Source organism: Lethenteron reissneri, chromosome 34, assembly GCF_015708825.2.
Source record: "Lethenteron reissneri isolate LAM-NWPU_2019-01 chromosome 34, ASM1570882v1, whole genome shotgun sequence".
Lineage (NCBI taxonomy): Eukaryota > Metazoa > Chordata > Hyperoartia > Petromyzontiformes > Petromyzontidae > Lethenteron > Lethenteron reissneri.
Genome location: NC_083812.1, coordinates 14,470,549 through 14,486,223, shown reverse-complemented (window position 1 = coordinate 14,486,223; position 15,675 = coordinate 14,470,549). Strand labels below are relative to the sequence as shown.

Here is a 15,675-nt window from a genome sequence, read left to right as displayed (position 1 = left end):
GCGTGAGTCCTTCAGGCTGAGGTCACCGTGTGAGTGGTTCAGATTGAGGTCACCGCGTGAGTTTTTCAGGTCACCGCGTGAGTGGTTCAGGTTGAGGTCACCGCGTGAGTGGTTCAGGTTGAGGTCACCGCGTGAGTCGTTGAGGTCACCGCGTGAGTGGTTCAGATTGAGGTCACCGCGTGAGTTGTTCAGGTCACCGCGTGAGTTCAGGTCACCGCGTGAGTGGTTCAGGTTGAGGTCACCGCGTGAGTGGTTCAGGTCACCGCGCGTCAGCTTCGACTGTCAAAAAAGTCGCCGCGACGTTGACGGGAAGCCTCGCCATGTTAAGCTGTTGGGCTCGTCCAAATCGCGTGGTGCACGGGGGGGGGGGGGGGGTTAGAGCGGTGGTGCAGCGGTTAGCGCGCCGCGCTACGAACCCTGCCACCCGAGTTCGATTCCCGCTCACGGCCAACATCGGTGGCGAATATCTGAACTGGTTCTGAGCCTCCCCTAGGTCGACTCAGCCTCAAATGAGTACGTTGTAGCAGTGCGTAAACATCGCCCCCCCCCCCCCTCCTCGTGTGCTGTGCCGACCTTCATAGGTGCACACTTACCCCCAAACATCCAGTTTAGGCTGCACGGGGGGTCTTTGGTGCACATGATGGTCCAGATGTCTTATGATGCCCCCTATTAATTGACCCTTAAAATGTTTGCCCCCTTTGCATAATAATTTCTGTTTTAAATAAACGTGACTTTTAAACAAACTTTTCGAGAATGAAATGGGGGGGGGGGGGGGTCACAAGACATCTGGGCCACCCTGTAGATGGTGGATGACCCAACTTGACCACTGCTCTCAATTGTTGGTGTGGGCGCCACGGTGGGCGAGATGTTAACTCCCTCGCCTGGTATGCAGGAGGTCGTGGATTCGATCCCGACCCTGGCGCCTGTTGTGTATTTGCAGTTTGCGTGTCTCCCCGTGGCCGGGTTTTCCCTCGACTTTCAGAAACGTGCGTTTAAGAGTATTTGGCTACTATAAATGTCCACAAAAGCCATCATTTGTGGCCAGGTCGCTTCTGAAAAAGAGCTACATAGCTTAGTGGGCCTTAGCTAGTAAAATCATTCTTTTTATCGTTACGTAATCTTCTGGCACGGTCACCCCCCTTCATTGTGTGGCTGTGACCCAGCCGTGAGTGAAGTTGCCAGGGCCCCGCAATGTTGAGTTGTTTTGGTGTCGTGATCTGGACGTGGATTCTTCGTTTTCATCCAGAGCGTGGCTTGGCTAGCGTACAACGCGGCTGGATAACCATCGCATGTAGAGTACTGTACAGCAGGCCCTGCACACGTGGCGGAGGTCGCCGGTTCGATCTCTCTGCGCAGCAGCTGAAACGTATGAGATGCGCACGTAAAGTCGGCGGTGTGACTGAGTCAGGCTGAACGATTAATCGATTTCAAATCGAAATCGCAATTTGAAACAATGCGATTAGCAAATCGCAAAGGCAGCGATTTGTTTGCGATTTGAAAAGTCGTATTATTTTCTTTTTGGAATTGTTTTATTACTTTATTATTATAACTTTATTTATTTAACTTAACAATTGTTCTATGTTTGTTCTATTTCAATTAAAACATTTTAATACATGTTGGAAGCAATTCATATATTTTAAGTTCTCATCCTTGCATTAGATTATATAGAGCAGTTCATATTTTGATGGTATCATGTGGTAATGCTCCATCACATGTTTTAAATCTATTACACAGTGAATATTGAACTGAAGCTTAACTTTAAAACATTTAATCGCAAATCAAATCGCAATATCTGTCAGAAAAATCGCAATTCGATATTTTCCCCAAATCGTTCAGCCCTATAAATGAGTAAGCGCCACGGTTTAAAGTTTTAATGTCTCTGTCAGCTAAATAGCGTGGATGACCGTGCCAAACATATTCAGCATCCTGTGACCAAATCAACCGGACTGCGTTCGATCCCGCACGCCAAGCAGGATTGAGTCAGGATAGCTCATGGACTGGGCAGCCCCCGGGCACGGTGAGTTGTGGCAGTCTGCGGGGATACGTGGTGGGCAGCAGAGGGCCTCGTCCTCTGCAGGGTGGTCCAGATGGCATGTGACCCCCAATGAATTGACCCCTACCATTTTTTGCATATTAATTTGTTTGAAATAAACCTTACTTGAAAAAATATGTTTTCGAGAATAAAATGCGGGCCAGAAGACATCTGGACCACCCTGTACTCCTGACCGGCTCGAGTAGCCAAATCATTTTTTTTGTACCCATGCCTGGCGAGACTGAACGTGTGTGAAACACAATGACGGTTGTTGACGTCTTAGAGGATGCACACATTCCAAAGCCTTGTCAAGAAACAACGTAATCTTACACATGTTGGAAGTCATGTTCGCAACAAAGGTGCGTATCAGAGGAGCCTACCTTTTGTATGAAGGTGTTCAAGAGTGCAGCTCACGGCGTCGTGATTATGGTATTGCAGTGATGGTATTATTACACGGGGTGATATTAGTGCAGCTCAAACGCAGAGACAGACGGAGACACTCTGAGACAGACACACGGAAACACTCAACCAGACACGAATAAACTCAACTGGTTGGGCAAATTCTTGTCACGGATTTTGGCAGCGCCACTTGCTTTACTTGTTTTCGTTGAGAGCAGAATGAGCAAGGAATAGGGAATTCTCTCTCGCCTTCAATGCCATGCCTCTTAAGTCACCCACCTGGGCCCACAGTGGGTTGTTTTGGTTCAGTGTGCCGCGAAGATTGAGCCTGCTGAAAAGTGCGTGGCCTTGGAATGAGAAATGTTCAGAGAAACTAAAACTAAACTACTGTGTTAATTTACCAGCTAAGGCCCACTAAGCCATATCACTCTCTTTCAGAAGGGATACAGTTACAAATGTTAGTTCAGCGAAGTGGCTTATCACGTGTAAATTTAAAGCAGCCGAATACTCTAAACGCATGTGTCTAAATGTGGAGAGAAAATCGGTATAAACCACTACCACCACCAACAGCATAACTACCACGCAGGGGCGAGGTGACGGTTCAGGGGGAGTACGTGATAGCTCTGGTTCCAGCCCATTTTGCACATGGGTACGAGTCTGGTACTAATATTTTGTTTTAGAACTAAATAAAAATCATGTTTCACTGTGTTGTGTTATGCGACCCACGAATGGGGTCGCGACCCATAGTTTGGGAAGGATGCTTCCATGCCTTGGCTCCCAGTGTTCACCAACCCGCACCAGCGGGCCAATATCCCCCATGACCCATACAGTGTGCTGAAGCCCTCATCCAGCAGTGGATTGACAAAAGACCTGCAAGGTAAAGGTCCAACCATGCCATTGCTCGCTCTTAAGAGTTAGGCCTCGGCAAGGTAAGGTAATTGTACCCTTTTTACCGGGTAGAAAGGTAAGGGTAAAGGTGTCGACATGTCAAGGGGTAAGGGTAAAGGGTAGGGTAAAAGGTAGGCTCGTTGCTTTTTACCTTTTACCTTACCTGCTAAAGGGTAAAAGGTAGGGTAGAGTGATTGTATTGTGGTAAGGTAAAAGGTAGGGTAAAGGTAGGCTCGTTGTTTTTACACTTTTACCTTACATTGCCGAGGCCTACTTAGAGTCCAGATAATAATTGGCCTACTCTTCCACTGTGGTCAGACGACTTGGAAGAGGTGGGAGTTACCCACACTTTACCCCACCAGGGGCGACTACCCTAGCTCTACGCGACCTGCCAGTCGACTGAAATTTTATTTGGGAGACTGAACGGAGGTTTTCACCACGTACTTTCTAAGAAAACTTGTCTGTTAACTCATCATCAGGCCCTGCCTCGTCCAGTATCTAAACTGCCGGAGCGCATTCCACCACTTCACGTGGATACAAAGTGCACCTAGCCTGGCACAAGCACCAAGGAGAATGTCACCCTTACACCGTAGTTTTGTTGTTTGGAATGGACGCTAAAGGAATTATCTTCCGGTGTTTATGCAACTAAAGTACCACATACGTGAAAAATAAAGTGGTATAACCTCATTGTCTAGGGTTGGTAATAAACAACATAACACTGTCAACTGCCAAACTAATGCCTCAGGTTATGTATGTATGTTGAACTCCTTTCTCACCTTACATAGCCAAAGGTCCGGGGGAAGGACAACAAACTAAACACAAAAAGCAGTTCCAAATATATTAGTTTTCAGTCTAGATTGCAAAGGAAGGAAGAGCATTCCAGACGGTAAAAAGTTGCACTTTTGCAAGAGACTATCCTGGTGGTCTTGAATTCTCACCTGGTTACACAACAACTTCTGATTATGAACTTCTGAAAGAAGAAAGTTTTATATCGGTGCATATTGTTGTATATGACACGGATCGCAGGCTATGGTCACTGACATGGAAATATCGTCGGAAAAGTGTAAATATGCATAGAGAGGTGCGTACATTGTAATTGTGATTAAACTGAGATAAATAGGAACATGCGGGTGAGAAGACAAATCAAAATAAGCCACTCCCGTAATAAAAGTGGACTTGGGCAAGTCATTACTTGAAGGGGAGATAAGCGATAAGACAGGTTAAAGAATGGCAGCCAAATGAGAGAACTACAAACTTGGAGATGGAGTGCTTAAAGCGGCTTTTGTGCAGGAGGGATGGATGACGGTACGGAGCAGCCTTCATCCAGCAGTGGATATACCATAGGGGCCGTCCATAAATGACGTCACGCACCTGGAGGGGGGGGGGGTCAGACATTTGTGACGAGGGGGGGTTTGAGAAATGTGACGTCACATCAAAATGCGCAACATTAAATAAATATAGACAACACGTTCTACTTAATTAAATAAACTTTTTAATAAATGTTTTCTACAACATCAGAGTGCAGCGCCACATTAAATACGCACTACAATGACAATAGTTTGAAGCGATTTGAAGCATGTTTTATTTTTGAGGGGGGGGGGGCAGAGCTTTGTGACGTCATATTTGAGGGGGGGTCTGACTTTTTGTGATGCCGTGTGACGAGGGGGGGGGGGGTCAAAAATAGTCCAAAATCGCGTGACGTCATTTATGGACGGCCCCATAGTTAAAGATGGATCCCATAACGTTAAACAATCCATTGCATATAGAGGCCCTGTATAGTTTTCATGAAACTTGACTTTTTTCGCTTTGCATCTGAAAATAATTGCGTTGCCATTTCACTTTGATTAATGTACGACAAAAGTACAATATTCAAACCCACGAGCTGTCAAATCACCCGTGCAAGGCCCTTGCTTTAAAAACCAGCATCTGTTTGAATGTCCAAACACTGCTGATGAGACCAAGAAAATGGAAACCGGCATAGAGTGTGCTGTTAAAACCGATGCTACTGTAAAAAAAGTGGTCTGGATAGAGGGCCGATAGGGTGGCTGATGCATTTCATGTTGTGAACTAGACTTGCACCACAACATCATGAATACATTTTGAACCATTTAACGAGTCTCTTGCCCAGGAATTCCACCAAGATTTCGGTGATGATAGTCAAACGGATTTTTTTTCTCCCCCCCCCCCCCTCAGCACATATCCAACAAAGTACAGTTTAAGCTTCTACATAACGAGAATGTATTATGAGTGCCATTACTTAAATCAAGGGGAGAATGAGGAGTGTTGGGGGTGATGAGTAGCGGCTGTGTAGGAGGGGAAATATTTTTTAATCCAGATACTAAAGCGGCCACATCAATGGTTGGGCCATCGATTCCACCAACTTGCCCTCCACGTTGGCTTGAGTGCTGGGCAAGAATCTTCAAGCCTTAAATTCCCACATTATACACATTAAAATCCATTGGATGTATGTCTTTAAGCTTTGTTATGATGTCTATTCAAATTCGAAATGTGTCTGCAAATGTTTTTTTGTCGCGAAATGTAATGCTGAATACAGTATTTATAAAACATTTTCAGTAAAATGGTGTAACAGCCTCCGGGCGGCATGAGGTAGGGAGGTGGTGGTGTTGTTGTTTTTGTGCGCCCCTGTCTGAAAAGGTAAACTATGAATGTGGTATACAAATTAAGACAATACTAACTCACAAACGTGTCATGATAGTATTTAATTCACGTCAAATGTGTTGCTAATGTCCCTCATGCAATTGCACAGTCCATCATAACTGTAGTCTTGTTTCCCCGTTATGCTCATCACAGACAGCGAAGGAGACGTCTTGAGCGGGTATCTACAAGTCGCCGTGTGTTCTTCGTTGCATCCTGAATGGATCGGCATATAAAGCAATAATGTACCTTTTTCAATGTAATTGGCAATAATGTTAACGCTTTCCAGCTTAAAGATAGCAAAGGTTAATTAGTACATTAGCTCTGTCCGTCCTTTATGTAGCGGGGTGATTGGCACGATAACTCGTAAAGATGATCCAATATGAACTAAATGTTTGTCGCTAAAAGGCCCTGGCTCGGAGTCCCGACCCTACCGGCCGGGGCGTGCCCTCTCCGGTAGAGCCGCTATCCGAGCCCCGTTGTCTCATTGCGGCCTACGGACCCCCTGCCCCCACTGCTTCCTTGTGCCAAATAATTTCGTTGAAGCTGCTGTGTTGTGTGTTTAAATTTCGATTTAAAGCTTTTGTTACTGCAGGGATTCATCTTCTTGGGTCTTTCGTTGAAGCTGCTGTGTTGTCGTGTGTTTAGTTTGTTGTCCTTCCCACGCACATCCGATTAGCGCGGTCAGCTACGTACGGTGTGAAAGAAGTTCAACATACGTACACATACATAGCTGGAGCGATCGATATTATCGAAGTGTATATGAGCGACACAACCACGTACAGACGACGCGTGGTCTTCATATTTAGATTTACGACCTATTGTGTCTTAAAGACAAAGGGGTTTTTGTTGTTGTTGAACTTACGTTTGGAATTTCATGAAGGTAATGTTCCTACAGCCCTCGGGCGCTCATGAGAACATGTGTTAATCGATGAAGCCATGGGATAGCAACCGTGTTGCACACACACACAACACACCTGTCAACCCTTTATCAGTGCCCTACCTGATCACAGAACAATTCAGACCTTGCTGGTCACCCCGTGCCCGTTATAAACCTCAACGCACATCCTCCAAGTCACATCACAGGGGAGAGACACAGAAACACATTTTTGTTGGTTGCCTTTATTGAAACGGCAGTGCGCCGTATGGACCTGAAAACTCAATGTCCCTGTACAAGAATACGGGGCAAACCGTGTGGGTTGACAGCCATGTGCACATAACCACGTTCGTATGCATCTCTGGGCAAAATGAAACCGCTAGGATGAGCGACCGCCGTGCCTAACAGGTGTTATAGGCTGCGTGGAGGCAGTGACGTGCGGTGAGGTCAATGGCTGGGGAGGCACTGGCTCGTGTCAGAGCCAGATTCACACACTGAGGGGGCGTGGCCTCACTGGGGGCGTGTCCTCACTGAGGGGGGCGTGTTAGACACGCCCCCGTCAGTGAGGCAGATGTGATAGCTGCCTCCCCTGGTGCTTTTTCATTGCATTTTCATGACGGGACCAGTGAGCCTAAATATCTTTATACACATACGTTAAATAAGTTACCTGGAGTATGGAAGGACATGAAATGAAGGGGTCTACAAACACTACATTGGTGACATACTGAGATAGTAACAGGCACGCGCTTATTGTCCGCGCTCCATCCAGTTACTGAGGGGTTGCGCAATCAGAGGGGAGGCTGAGCTCGTCGCTGTCTCACCTCTCGTCTCTTCCTGTATTTGCAACGGAGCTCCGCAAATTTGGAGATTTTGACTATAAAAAATTAACCTGTAAAAACAAAGTTTTTCACTATAAATCCTTTATATGCGTGGCGGCTAGAGTCCTCTCGTCCTCTGGCTTGAGATGGCTGCCACCTATTGGTCAGATGATTGTCTGCCACCATTAAGCAATTGGTAATTAAATATAATTTATTTTTTCCTAAAAAGTGTAAAATTTTGGAAAAAAAAATTCACGAAAATTAATTGTCACGCACAACAAGTCTGTGTGCAAAATGTCAGCTCGATTGGATCACGGGAAGTGGGTTAAAAAACGACCGAAAGATTTGCACGGTCGTAAGCAAGCAAGCACACAAGCACGCAAGCAAGCAAGTGAACTTAATATAAAGGATTTAAAAATGATTGGAATCGTACAGAAATTACATTTACAACACAGATCAGTGGAAAAATCTTAACTTTTATTTTATTCCTTTTTTTTACTTTTCGTAACAGCTATTTTCATTGGAGTATGACAGGTGAGGCTCTGCCTCCCCTGCCTCCCCTGCCCGCACGTCCCTGCGTGGAGGGCAGCATTGCCTGTCGTTCTGCCGCACACGCCGTGGCTCTTGATCCCACGTCTGTGCCTCCCTTTCCCGGTCGCCACTAACCCGCCACTGACCAGGCCGGTGAAGTATGGTCAAATAACCCCCGTGACCCGCAGCAGTGGACCTATTCATAAACGGGCTGTGCATGTACAGGGGTAGGAAAGGCATGTGGGTGTACAGGGGTAGTAGTAGTATGGGTGTGTGAGTGTACAGGGGTAGGAAAGGCATGTGGGTGTACAGGGGTAGTAGTATGGGTGTGTGAGTGTACAGGGGTAGGAAAGGCATGTGGGTGTACAGGGGTAGTAGTAGTATGGGTGTGTGAGTGTACAGGGGTAGGATAGGCATCTGAGTGTACAGGGGTATTCGTAGTATGGGTGTGTGAGTGTACAGGGGTAGTAGTATGGGTGTGTGATTGTACAGCGGTAGTAGTATGGGTGTGTGAGTGTACAGGGGTAGGAAAGGCATGTGGGTGTACAGGGGTATTCGTAGTATGGGTGTGTGATTGTACAGCGGTAGTAGTATGGGTGTGTGAGTGTACAGGGGTAGGAAAGGCATGTGGGTGTACAGGGGTATTCGTAGTATGGGTGTGTGAGTGTACAGCGGTAGTAGTATGGGTGTGTGAGTGTACAGGGGTAGGATAGGCATGTGGGTGTACAGGGGTAGGGTGGCCATGTGGGTGTACAGCCACAACTTGCTTTTATATTTTAAAAACGATGGATAGTACCGTCCACCGTGTATATTGATGTATAACATTCTCTCTCGAGTTATGTTCGAGTATTAATGCGAGAGCACTTTGAGTGGCAGCTTTGTGCCAGAAAAGTGCTGCGTGTCTAAACTATTTGTGTTTACTTGATTTTGCACAGGTAGGATGGGTATGTGAGGGTACAGGGGTAGTAGGATGGGTGAGTGTACAGGGGTAGTCGTATGAGTATGTGAGTGTACAGGGGTAGTAGTATGGGTGTGTGAGTGTACAGGGGTAGTCGTATATGTGAGTGTACATGGGTAGTAGTAGTATGGGTGTGTGATTGTACAGGGATAGTAGGAAGGACATGCGAGTGTACAGGGGTAGTCGTATGAGTATGTGAGTGTACAGGGGTAGTAGTAGTATGGGTGTGTGAGTGTACAGGGGTAGTCGTATATGTGAGTGTACATGGGTAGTAGTAGTATGGGTGTGTGATTGTACAGGGATAGTAGGAAGGACATGCGAGTGTACAGGGGTAGTCGTATGAGTATGTGAGTGTACAGGGGTAGTAGTAGTATGGGTGTGTGAGTGTACAGGGGTAGTCGTATATGTGAGTGTACAGGGGTAGTAGTAGTATGGGTGTGTGATTGTACAGGGGTAGTAGGATAGGTATGTGAGTGTACAGGGGTAGTATATGTGAGTGTACAGGGGTAGTAGTAGTATGGGTGTGTGAGTGTACAGGGGTAGTCGTATATGTGAGTGTACATGGGTAGTAGTAGTATGGGTGTGTGATTGTACAGGGGTAGTAGTAGTAGTATGGGTGTGTGAGTGTACAAGGGTAGGATGGTTGTGAGTTTGCAGAGTAATGGGCCTAAGGTATGTGAGTGCGACACAGCCGCTAGAGTAGGCGGAGCTGGCTGTGAGAGTGAGGAGGAGGAGGGAGTGGGATGGGCGGAGGAGTGGGCTGGGTGGAGGAGGAGGAGAGAGTGGGCTGGGTGGAGGAGGAGAGTTCGGATGGGCTGGGTGGAGGAGGAGGAGTGTTGTGTGTCGCGGGGGTGGGTGGAAATGGCTGGAACGTTTGCGTTGAATTCGGGATCAAGTTTATTCAAGGGATAGGGGGAGGAGCAGTGTGAGTGGCCAAGGGGGTACAGGCGGAGGAGTGCGCGTGGGTGAGAGGCTGGGGGAGTGGAGATTCACTCGGCCTCAAATCGAGTACCTGGTGCGGTGTGATAAAAAAAAAAACATCGCCACTGGGGGAGACAAAGGCGGCCGGGCGTGGTGCTGACCACCCACCCACTGACCCCCTTGTAGAGCACCGTGCGGGGGCCTTCAATCGGCGCACTTTCCCCCAGCAGCCTGTTACAAAGTGCGCACGGGATGGGGGTGATCTCTGTCTTTGCGGTTCGGGATGGGATGGAAGGAGGGGGGGTCACTGTGAGCTGCGCTGGAATTGGGGCCAGGAGGAGGAGTGGGGAGGGGGGTTTGTGTGAAGGGGGGTTAGCGGTCTACGGGGGGAGCGGGGGAGGGAGGAAGGGAGGAAGGCTTGAGGGGTCTGGATGGGTTGGGCTGAGCGAGGAGAGGAGGAGGAGGGGTCCCACTGCCGGTTTCGTGCGAAAAGTGGAGACGTGGCAAAAGCCCCGCACCGCTCGCCCGACTCGCGCCCCGCTCGCCCGGCCCACTCGCCGGCTCCATTGACGACGACGACGACTCGCACGGTCCCACCGCGCTCCGCACGGAGAGGGTGAGTTGCGAGCAGTGTGCACGCTTTCACTTCTCGCCTTGCTATTGGCCGCTGCCGTGTCTTCGGAATCTCTCTCGACGCCGGACTCGCCCGTCGTCTTTCGGATCGCTCTCGTGACGAGTCGCAGTTAGTCGCCGGTGACTTTAACGACGTGGCAGGGTTAACGGTGCGGTCCTGTGAGCGGTTTGGGGGGAGCACCAGCCACGATTGATTGAACCCCGCCGCACGCAGCGCATCGCCGTAAGTGCCAATGATGGAGCATTGTGTGGCGCGTCTCGTCTGCGACGATCTGCGCCAACTCTCGTGGCGCAGATCGATTCGTTCGCGTGGACGCTGGGAGCCGACGGGATTCACTCACAGACGGCTCGGGTCACGGGCAAAAATAGGGACATTTTATTTCGTGCGCACACGGCACACCACATCACACCGTTATTGCTCCTCGTTACGGCTCGTAGTTGGAGTAGTTGCCTCTCTCTGTGGATGCGGCTTACGCGTGCCACCTCCTCCACTCGTCAAATCAGCGTGACAGCCTTGGGCTTTATCGTTTGTCAGAGACGAGAGAGAGGGGCGTGATCAGAGGGCAGCGTTGTTTGGCCGCTGTCAATGATGAGCCCACTTCGACGAGGTCATCATGATCATCGGTGATGGTCAAGGTCGCTTCTGAAATAAAAAAAAAGTTATGCAGTATAGCTCAGTGGGGCCTTATCCGGTCAAAAAATTAATTCATAAAACACGTATAGTTTAAAGTTTGTTTGGACGAAGCTGGATGTTGTAAAAGAATGCTCGCTTGTAATGCGCTGGGGACAGATGCAGGGGCAAGGCGACTTGAACCCGTGTTGCCCTTCGGCCTTCATCTCTTATTGATCACGCGGAAGACGAACGGAGAGGGTGGGGGGGTCTTGAGCAGTGTTGGCAAGACCAAGGAAACCTCGCTGATGACTTCTACACAAGTCTGGCGCCGTCATCGCAGACACGAACGACTGTGTGCCCCCCGCCCCCCAGTGTACGTGCTAAGACAGTGGCAGATAATGGATGCTGCTGCTGCTGCTGCTACTGCCTTGGGGTGCAAATAGTCAGCACACTGGTATTGAAATTCAGAGGTCACCAGATTGCAAATAGATTTATCTCCTCGGCGCAGAAGTTTATTCGGTCTGCCCCTTCTTCCTTTGTTCCACCCAGCGGGTTTGATGCATTGGTGGGGCAAAACGTGGGAACTCTCACCCCCCCCAACCCCTTCCGAGGCGTCTGAAAAGCGTGGAAGAGTTGAATACCCTCTAGATTATAGCTCTCTAGAGTGGGAGGCTCTTTTATCATTGGTGGGGTGAACGAGCAGTTGCAAGGGCTGCACCTGTAACACATGTCTAACGTATGCGCCTGACGAGGTGCAATGGTGACATGAAAGCCATAGTCTGGTGGACTGAAGCCTCGGGTTGGAGCATCGTGCAGGGCTGGGGCCAGAATGTGCCCGAGTGACCCACTGGCAAGAAGGCGAGGGATGCGAGGTCTCGGTAGAAGGCATCTCGTGAGGACTGTGCGTCTGTGACGGCCTCTTGGCGGGCATCATGAGTGTGCTGGAATTTCCTCCCACACATTAATAATCATTATTAAGTGCACTCATTCCAGAACATCGCAAGCAGGGCTTTCGATGGAAAATTATCTTGAGATTTGGTGAGACTTCGTTGGGTAATCAGAGACGCACAAACCACTGTCAGTGACAAGTCTCGCTTGCAAGCCCTGCATATATAACCTGAGGGATTGTGGGTGCCGTCTTGATGGTGTCCGGCTTGTTCTCTGGCCGAGCAGAAGACCGGGCCTCTGGAGTTTGGCAATGATGGAACAGCGGTGGAGGACGCTGCTGCTGCTGCCGCTGCTGGTGCTGCTGCTGCCCATGGCTTCACACTGCGAGGTGTTCACCTCCATAGGTAAGAGCGTCCGTGCGTCCTCCTGCCCCCTCCTGCCCCCTCCTGCCCGTGTGTTCAGGACCCCGGGTACTCCTTGCTGACCCACCCCTACTGGACGTCTGCGTGAAAGAGCTTCATAGCTCATCGGATTCTTCCAGTCGAAATAAAAATTCGGATTCTGATACAGGGACTCCCTCTGCTTACGAACGAGTTAAAGGTTCCAGAGGTCTGTTCGTAATTCGATTTGTTCCAACTTTACACCTGTCGATTCCAAACGTATGGCATGTACACTAAACATGGGGGGGGGGGGTGGCTTTAGAAGTTGTATAATCTGTAGATGCAGATGTCACTGGTTCTTCATGTTCTGCAGATGTAGATGCCACCACCACCATCCATTGCGCGGCGGTTGAACTTATAACTCAATCCGAACAGACAACTGGACATACGGACAGGTTTGTTCGTATCTCTGAAAGTTCGTGAGTCGATTGTTTGTAAGTAGAGTAGTCCTTGTACTCCGATCCTGTTGCCCAGGCCTCAAGCAGCCACGTGGCAAGATTTCCACGTCGGTAGCTGGGTGGTGCTAGTCATGTTTGACGTGACTGCCTGAAATCCATCACTGTAGGTAGCAGCGAAGGTTGGTGGCTCACACAGAGATGATGTTGTGAAACTCCCAGTGGGCGTCGAGGTACCATACCCTGGTGAGCAAAGAGAAGGGACTAATCGCTATCTGTTTCCATCTGTACGGGGATAGAGCATTGCCCTCTCGCTCACGTGGATTTTTTCCTCTGGGTGCTCCAGTTTCCTCCCACATGTATGATAAACATTCATCGTTAATTGGCTGAAAAAATTCTTAAAACAAAAACCCAATGCAGAAAGACCCTCCCTGTTTGTTTAAAACGATGTTCACCCTTATATTAAAGGATGTTGAGTCACTTTCTATTCCTTGTGTGTATGTGTACACATTCTTGCAATTTCACCTCAACACAATACCACCGTCTCCATTACTCAGCTCGCACCGCGGCACTCGCGCCCAACGCTCGCCCCCTGACACTGAATTCCCAGCCCAACGCTCACTCCCTGACACTGAATTCCCAGCCCAACGCTCGCCTCCTGACACTGAATTCCCAGCCCAACGCTCACTCCCTGACACTGAATTCCCAGCCCAACACTCACCCCCTGACACTGAATTCCCAGACCAACGCTCACTCCCTGACACTGAATTCCCAGCCCAACGCTCACTCCCTGACACTGAATTCCCAGCCCAACGCTCACCCCCTGACACTGAATTCCCAGCCCAACACTCACCCCCTGACACTGAATTCCCAGACCAACGCTCACTCCCTGACACTGAATTCCCAGCCCAACGCTCACTCCCTGACACTGAATTCCCAGCCCAACGCTCACCCCCTGACACTGAATTCCCAGCCCAACGCTCACCCCCTGACACTGAATTCCCAGACCAACGCTCACTCCCTGACACTGAATTCCCAGCCCAACGCTCACTCCCTGACACTGAATTCCCAGCCCAACGCTCACTCCCTGACACTGAATTCCCAGCCCAACGCTCACCCCCTGACACTGAATTCCCAGACCAACGCTCACTCCCTGACACTGAATTCCCAGCCCAACGCTCGCCCCCTGACACTGAATTCCCAGCCCAACGCTCACTCCCTGACACTGAATTCCCAGCCCAACGCTCACTCCCTGACACTGAATTCCCAGACCAACGCTCACTCCCTGACACTGAATTCCCAGCCCAACACTCACCCCCTGACACTGAATTCCCAGCCCAACGCTCACCCCCTGACACTGAATTCCCAGACCAACGCTCACTCCCTGACACTGAATTCCCAGCCCAACGCTCACTCCCTGACACTGAATTCCCAGCCCAACGCTCACTCCCTGACACTGAATTCCCAGCCCAACGCTCACCCCCTGACACTGAATTCCCAGACCAACGCTCACTCCCTGACACTGAATTCCCAGCCCAACGCTCGCCCCCTGACACTGAATTCCCAGCCCAACGCTCACCCCCTGACACTGAATTCCCAGCCCAACGCTCACTCCCTGACACTGAATTCCCAGCCCAACGCTCGCCCCCTGACACTGAATTCCCAGCCCAACACTCACCCCCTGACACTGAATTCCCAGACCAACGCTCACCCCCTGACACTGAATTCCCAGCCCAACACTCACCCCCTGACACTGAATTCCCAGCCCAACGCTCACTCCCTGACACTGAATTCCCAGCCCAACACTCACCCCCTGACACTGAATTCCCAGACCAACGCTCACCCCCTGACACTGAATTCCCAGCCCAACACTCACCCCCTGACACTGAATTCCCAGCCCAACACTCACCCCCTGACACTGAATTCCCAGACCAACGCTCGCCCCCTGACACTGAATTCCCAGACCAACGCTCACTCCCTGACACTGAATTCCCAGACCAACGCTCGCCCCCTGACACTGAATTCCCAGACCAACGCTCGCTCCCTGACACTGAATTCCCAGACCAACGCTCACTCCCTGACACTGAATTCCCAGCCCAACGCTCGCCCCCTGACACTGAATTCCCAGCCCAACACTCACCCCCTGACACTGAATTCCCAGACCAACGCTCACTCCCTGACACTGAATTCCCAGACCAACGCTCGCCCCCTGACACTGAATTCCCAGACCAACGCTCACTCCCTGACACTGAATTCCCAGACCAACGCTCACCCCCTGACACTGAATTCCCAGCCCAACGCTCGCCCCCTGACACTGAATTCCCAGCCCAACGCTCACTCCCTGACACTGAATTCCCAGCCCAACGCTCACCCCCTGACACTGAATTCCCAGCCCAACGCTCGCCCCCTGACACTGAATTCCCAGCCCAACGCTCGCCCCCTGGCACTGAATTCCCAGCCCAACGCTCGCCCCCTGACACTGAATTCCCAGCCCAACACTCACCCCCTGACACTGAATCCCCAACGGGTGGGTGCCTAAATGCACCGGGCAACATGTGTGAACATCTACGTTGCGAGCAAGCGTGTTGGTTACCGTATGTGTTTCATATCACAAAACACGCACAAAA

The 15,675-nt window shown here is 50.0% G+C and overlaps 1 protein-coding gene across 6 annotated transcripts in view; it reads left to right on the top strand.

The window, feature by feature from the left end:
- The window catches only part of P4HA1 (prolyl 4-hydroxylase subunit alpha 1), a 42,678-nt gene that overhangs the window by 683 nt on the left and 26,320 nt on the right, over nt 1-15,675 (top strand). For 4 of the 6 annotated variants that reach the window (XM_061565345.1, XM_061565343.1, XM_061565344.1 and 1 more), the window contains exons 1-2: nt 10,496-10,695; nt 12,499-12,617. In XM_061565345.1, the coding sequence (XP_061421329.1) occupies nt 10,511-10,695; nt 12,499-12,617 (304 nt within the window). In that variant the 5' untranslated portion in view covers nt 10,496-10,510. Of the gene's footprint in view, nt 1-10,495; nt 10,696-10,774; nt 10,936-12,498; nt 12,618-15,675 lie in introns of those variants that run through there. The other 2 variants (XM_061565347.1, XM_061565348.1) reach the window with 2 other exon arrangements.